General features: G+C 28.5%; 2 protein-coding genes across 2 annotated transcripts; both read right to left on the bottom strand.

Moving 5' to 3' along the window:
• Positions 1–111: 111 nt before the first annotated feature.
• Positions 112–627, bottom strand: LOC111028392. The gene has a single exon (XM_022307021.1). It carries the CDS (start codon positions 625–627, stop codon positions 112–114), a length of 516 nt encoding a protein of 171 aa, XP_022162713.1.
• A 3417-nt stretch (positions 628–4044) lies between these two features.
• LOC111028393 (zinc finger BED domain-containing protein 1-like) lies at positions 4045–4659 on the bottom strand. The gene has a single exon (XM_022307022.1). It carries the CDS (start codon positions 4657–4659, stop codon positions 4045–4047), a length of 615 nt encoding a protein of 204 aa, XP_022162714.1.
• Positions 4660–6561: the final 1902 nt, after the last annotated feature.

The following is a 6561-nucleotide window of genomic DNA, read 5'->3' on the forward strand; positions in this document are numbered from 1 at the left end:
GGCAGAACCTCATTTGTGTTACAGAAAATCTATGTTATAAGTCTAGAGTAATTAAGCATTTAAGATACAGTACATTGTAGTTTTCGTAATAATAAACACTTATTTTAGTAATTAAATAAGCGTCTTTGCATATATTCTTTTAAAATACGTCCTTGCTCTCTTCACTAAGAATAACAACGTGCCGGTACACATCACCCGTGACAAACGATAATTGAAAATTTTTTTTTCGCAATCATTTCTAGACTCTATTTTAGAGTATGGTCGCATCATGTGTGGGTCCAAACGAAATGCTTCATCACCGATGTATACATACGGCAATATTTTTTCTGAATTTGGAATTTTGCAATTAGGTGGAAAATATTCACAATTTTTCATTTGTTCTGACATTTTTGATTTGTTAAATATACCACTATCGTTCTCTTTACCATAAGATCCTATGTCAACCAAAATGAACTTGCAGTTCGCATCAACAATTGCCAACAAAACGATTGAGAAGAAATCTTTGTAATTGTAATATAATGATCCACTTTTCTCTGGTGAAAATATACGAATATGCTTACCATCAATGGCACCCACACAATTCGGAAAATTCCACTTTTTCCAAAACTGTTTTGATATTTCTACCATGTCATCTTTTGTTGGTGTAGGTAATAAAATAGGTGTTAATCGATTGCTTAAACTTTTCAAAACTAGCTTCACAATACGTGAAATGTAACTTTGAGAAATACGAAAGGCAAAAGCAAGGGAATGAAAAGATTCACCAGTTGCCATAAACCTGTTAAATAATAATAATAATAATAATAATAATACAATTATATTAAAGTATTTAAGTATATAATATCAGTATATGCAAATATAAAAAAACTATTATTTAAAACAGAAAAATATTTATCTGCCAATAACTTATTAGTTTTACCAAAATTATATATATAATATATATATCATATATATATTTTTTATATTATTTTTAATGTAATTTTAAATTATAAAAAAACACTTGATTGTGTTTAATTTATACTTTTAGATTCTGAACGAAGTGAAGAATGTATTAATTTTACTATGATGAATGTTTTTTGTTGAGTGTTTGAAATTATAATTATTGCATAATTGCGTAAAATAACAATTTAGCCTTCAACGATTTTTGATATTTGTTCTTATTCAAAATGTATACGTCGTAGAAACTTGAAACTTACATAAAATGTTTGAATTAGCGTTTTCTTTACATGAATGTATTTTCAAAATATTTCGTTTATTTTTAAGCTATATTTAGGCATTTAAAATATTCGATTTTTCTTAGATTTTTTTTATAAAAGTTGATGAAAAATTGTTGACTCTGCCAAAACACTTGAAAATATAATACAAGGTTCTCCATAAGTTTTACTTATAATAAGTATAAGAAATATCGCGATCGGTTCAATTAAAAATTAAAAATAATAAAAATTACAAAATTAAAATTCACGCGTGAAATAACTATTTAATATTTATTATAAACATATACACTGACAATTCATCTTCGTTCAGAATCGTTTTTTTTTATAATATAAAATAATTCCAAAATCTATCCTAAAATGCCTAACCTATCAATTCATCTCGTGTATCCATCCAACTCTTGTATGGATTCTTTTTTATAATTTAAAATTATTTGCAATTTTTTTAGATAAATTATGGTATTTTAATATACTACAGTAATAATTATGATCAATATTTATCGAAGGGTTGAAGACATAATTATTATGTTTATATTTATATTATAATATTATTTTTATTTTTCAATACAAGTTTATTGTTTTTTTTTTAATCATAGTATTTAAGTTAAAATTATTTTTATAATAATTTATTTGACAATAATATCTACCTACTTATTTTTTATGTCAATATTGATATTTGAATAATAAATTATGTTTTACTCTTATTTATTTTTACATTTTTAAACATAATATTATTTAACCAGTTGATGATTGTAAAAAGCGGTGGAAAAATATTAAGGATACATATAATAAAAAAAGGAGAGGCAGAAAATTGGGTACTGGGTCAGCTACGAGAGAAAAACCTTCGAAATGGATACTAGAGGATGTTTTGACATTTTTGGATACAGCTGTATATGAAAGACAGTAATAACTAATAATATATTTTACATTTGTTTACTTATTGATATTATTTATTTGTAAAACATAAACGAATGTGACAAACGATGAGGACGAGGAAGAATGTTTAAATTCATTGGATAATAGTGTTTCTCAAATTGAACCGGAAAATGAAAACATACAATTACCATCAACTTTAGAGTCTACAACAGAAGTTCAAAAATCAAAAATAGAAACAACTGGTACAAAACGACAAAAAAAAACTGAAGCATTCATCGAAATATTGAAACAAAGAAGTGAAGAAAGAAGCCGTTTACTACAAGAGCTGACAAACCCAGAAGAAGCAGAAGACCCAATCGACGTTTTCTTCAAAAGTATAGCCCTAACAGTAAAACAGTTTTCGCCCCAACTAAAAATTAAAGCAAAAATGGAAGTATTAAAAATAATAAATGAACTGGAACTTTTGAATCTTAAACCATCGAATCAGACAAGTAGTCCTTCTAATTACGAGTTTGCAGAAAATATAAGTTCTAGGTTCCAAGAGTTACACCCGATAAATTATTCCGCCACATCACATTCTGAGCTCAATGGAAACTCATCAGCATCCAATTGGTCGGAACATTTTCAAAATTTTTAAATACTAATTTGCATTTAATTATTACAATTACTTTAACCTTGTTATTTATGCTATTTTATGTTTTTGAACAGTAGTATTTTTACTTAAATATTAATTTGTTTTTTTTATTTTAAAAAGTGACGATTTTATTTTATTTTTTATCAATATTATAAGATATATTTATTTTATTTATTCTTTTACATAATGCTTCCGTTATAATTTTTCTTTTTTATTTATATTGATAAAGTATATGATATGTTATAATATTATGTATAAATATTTTTAAAAACATTCTTACCTTAACGTGACAGCGAATTTCTCTGCCGGTGAAATAGGCTCTTTCACTCTGTTATACGGATTTAATTTTAAATCATCTTCGATTAGATTTAAAACAAAATTAAACTGCTCCCAACTCAGTCTAAAAAATTCCCTGAATTTTTTTTCATCTCTAAACAAATGTTTCTCAATCAATACACTAAAAAAACCCTCCTTTTTTCTGGTCAAATACAAATCGTTCACAATTTTTGTCATAACTTCTTCAATTATAATTTCTTCTTCTTCTATTTCTTCTAATAATAGATTTATCAATATTTTTTTTTTCTGTTGACGCAACATTGTTCACTGGTTTGAAAATTTATAATAAATACGAAATTGTAACCAAATACATGTGATCAATAGAACGAACAACGACGTATTAACCCGATATCAAAATATGTGCCGCCCGGTCATTTGTTGCGGCGCGGCGCGGCGCGATTCGTAGTTCTAGGGAATCCGCTATCAACCGCGCGGCTAAAATTAGAGTCGCGCCGCGTCGGCCGCGCTGGTCGCGCGTCTCTAGACGCGTTCTAAGGAATCGCACCTTTAGATTTTTAAACCAGCGGTGAATAAAGGTATAAACTATAAAGCTACAAATTATGATAAGTATTAAGTAAGTAATAATATAATATACTTTATTAATTATTAACCAAATTGTGGAATTCATTTTTGTGAAATGAATATTATGAATGTTGTGATTAATATTTAATTATTTTGACTACATAGTATAAACTTATTAACTTTAAAAACTTTAAAAAAAAAAAACAAAATGTGTACATACACATGAGGCAATAAGGATAATTTTATTTTAAATTATTTGTTCTACTTTAAAAATCTTTCAAGAAAACAAAATGTGTACTGTTAAATATAAAAACCTTTTATAAAAACAAAATGTGTACCTACTGTTACATGAGGTTATAAGTAGATAGAAAAAATTAGTTAAATTTTATTTTAAATTACAATTTAAAAAAATTATTTGCTCTACTCTTTTACTAGTCAGTCTATTACGTTTTTCAGATACAACCTAACCTAAGCACCCTTTGAAAATACACGCTCACTCGGGACTGATGAAGCTTGAACACCTAAGCGCCGTTTCATTATTATAAATAATGTCGAATAAATGTTTTTATTTTCGTTCCACCACTTAAGCGGATCTGCAGTTTTTGGAATCAGTGGCTCCTGGAGATATTTATCAACTTTATTTATGATTACAGCGTTAGGATCTCGAGACTGAATTATATCGCTTACTTCTGTGTCAAATTCGTTCCAAATAGAATCTATTTTCTGGTTCATTTCAACGTTTATCGGTTCTGACAAAGCTGGTAAAGGTAATGCATTATTTTGCTGTTGTTGGCTTAAAATTAATTTGCCTTTGTTTATAATTGATCGTTTTACATCTTGGAAAGCAAAGTTGTTTTTAAAGCCATATTTTTTAAATCGAGGATCCAAAAAGGTCGCCTCTGCTAACAAAATGTGTTTTTTTGTATGTTTAAATCTATTGTCAACTTGTTCAGATAATTTTGTTATGAAATTTTTAATTTCAGGGAGTGTTTGATATTCTGATTTTAGTTTACTACAGTAGCTACTCAATGCCTGGCTAAATAGAATTGTTTTGGATATGGTTACACTTTTTTCACTGCTCATTTCGATGATGATTTCATTGAACCGTTTTAATATATCACACGACTTAGCTATTCACCGTCCTGCAAAATATTTTGTTATTTTTGTTGTTTGTATAATAATACCTGATCCTTATAGATCTTAATGCGCAAAATTCAAATCTGAAATTAGTTTGTCTCTATCACGTCTAGTTTTTTTACAAGATAGTATAACATTTACATATAAATAATAATATACGTTATTATTTTATTTGAAATATTTTATTTGCTATAAATTTAACTAAAGTAAAATTCAAAATATTATTAAGCATACTTATTAGAAAATACATTTGTTTATTTTAACTCTTACTTTTAAAGTATAAAAAAAAATTATTCAAGTAACTTGCTATCGGTTCTTTTTTTTGCGGGTTCGTAAAAACTAAATTTATTTGATTTTCTTTTGTAGCTATGTTTTTCAGTTTCACGTTCTAAACACCAGCAGTAATCGGCCATCATACTGACATCCCATCGACCTTGATATCGCCTTTCCATCTCTTTGATGTCTTGATGAAAACGTTCACCCTGTTCTTCACTTAATGAACCCAAATTTTCCGGGAAATAGTCAATATGTGCATTTAAAAAGTGCAATTTTATTCTCATATTACAGCCCAATAGTTGTAAATTTTTCATCAAATCGGCTACTATCGATTTATAATCTGGATCTTTCGTATTACCTAAAAACTTCGACACCACGCTTTTAAAACTAGTCCGTGCATTTTTTTCTACGGTGGTCATACTATTTTGAAAATCTGTATCTTTCATTAGTATTCTGATTTGTGGCCCATCAAATATACCTTCCTTGAGCTTTGCTTCAGATAATACAGGAAATTTGTCGCACAGATATTTGAAACAATGTCCATTTTTATCAAGGGCCTTTACAAATTGTTTCATTATTCCTAACATTATGTGCAAAGGAGGTAATACAACTTTTTGTGGTTCAATTAAATTATGACGTATTATATTTTTAGTCCCCAGTTCTAAAATCTGTCTTATTGGCCAATGCTTCACCGTCCAATGTTTCATGCGATTTCTGCTGTCCCATTCACATAAAAAACATGGAAACTTAGAATAGCCACCTTGTTGACCTAATAACATTCCCAAAACTTTTAAGTCACCGCAAACAATCCACTTATGTAGTGGATATTGAACTTTTTCTAACATTAAATGTAAGTTTTCGTACGTTTCTTTTAAATGTACAGAATGTGCAATGGGAATAGACGCTAACTGGTTTCCGTTATGAAGTAAAACACCTTTTAGGCTTCTTTTAGATGAATCTATAAACAACCTCCATTCATTCACATCATAATGTTTGCCAAAATATTGAATTTATCCAGAAATATTATTACAAAATACAAGTGGTCCTTCCTTTGAAAAAAATTGTTTGAATTCCATTTCACGATTCCTGTACCAAGAAAAAGTAGTACCTTTTGCAAGTAAATTTTTTTCTTTGAGTCTCGAACCCAAAATTTCAGCTGCCTCTTTACTAAGAGCTAAGTCACGTACTAAATCATTTAATTCAAATTGATTGAAAAGTTGTGGAGCATCTGTAGTGTGTCAAGTTGAAAGTCTTCGTCATTATTACCAGAATTGCCAGCGGAATCTATAGAAGTATCGTGGTTTAAAATAGTTTCGAAAGCTTTGGATGGTACAGGCACTGGTAATTCAGGGTCATGTGGTATTGGTCCTATAGCAGAAGGTAAATTTGGGTAAATTATATTCGATTTATTTTTTTATTATAACCGGAAATATTAACCATACAAAAATAGCAATCATCAATATGATTTTTTGGTTCTTGCCAAACCATTGGTACTGCAAAAGGCATTGATAAACGCTCACTTTGTTTCCAATTTCGCAAACTTTCAATACAGGATCGGCAAGCAATATGGGG

Source organism: Myzus persicae, unplaced genomic scaffold, assembly GCF_001856785.1.
Source record: "Myzus persicae strain clone G006 unplaced genomic scaffold, MPER_G0061.0, whole genome shotgun sequence".
Taxonomy (NCBI): domain Eukaryota; kingdom Metazoa; phylum Arthropoda; class Insecta; order Hemiptera; family Aphididae; genus Myzus; species Myzus persicae.

Excerpts from the sequence above, each read along its gene's own strand:
- LOC111028392 (XM_022307021.1), bottom strand. The coding sequence starts at position 627 with ATGGTAGAAATATCAAAACAGTTTTGGAAAAAGTGGAATTTTCCGAAT.
- LOC111028393 (XM_022307022.1), bottom strand. The coding sequence starts at position 4,659 with ATGAGCAGTGAAAAAAGTGTAACCATATCCAAAACAATTCTATTTAGC.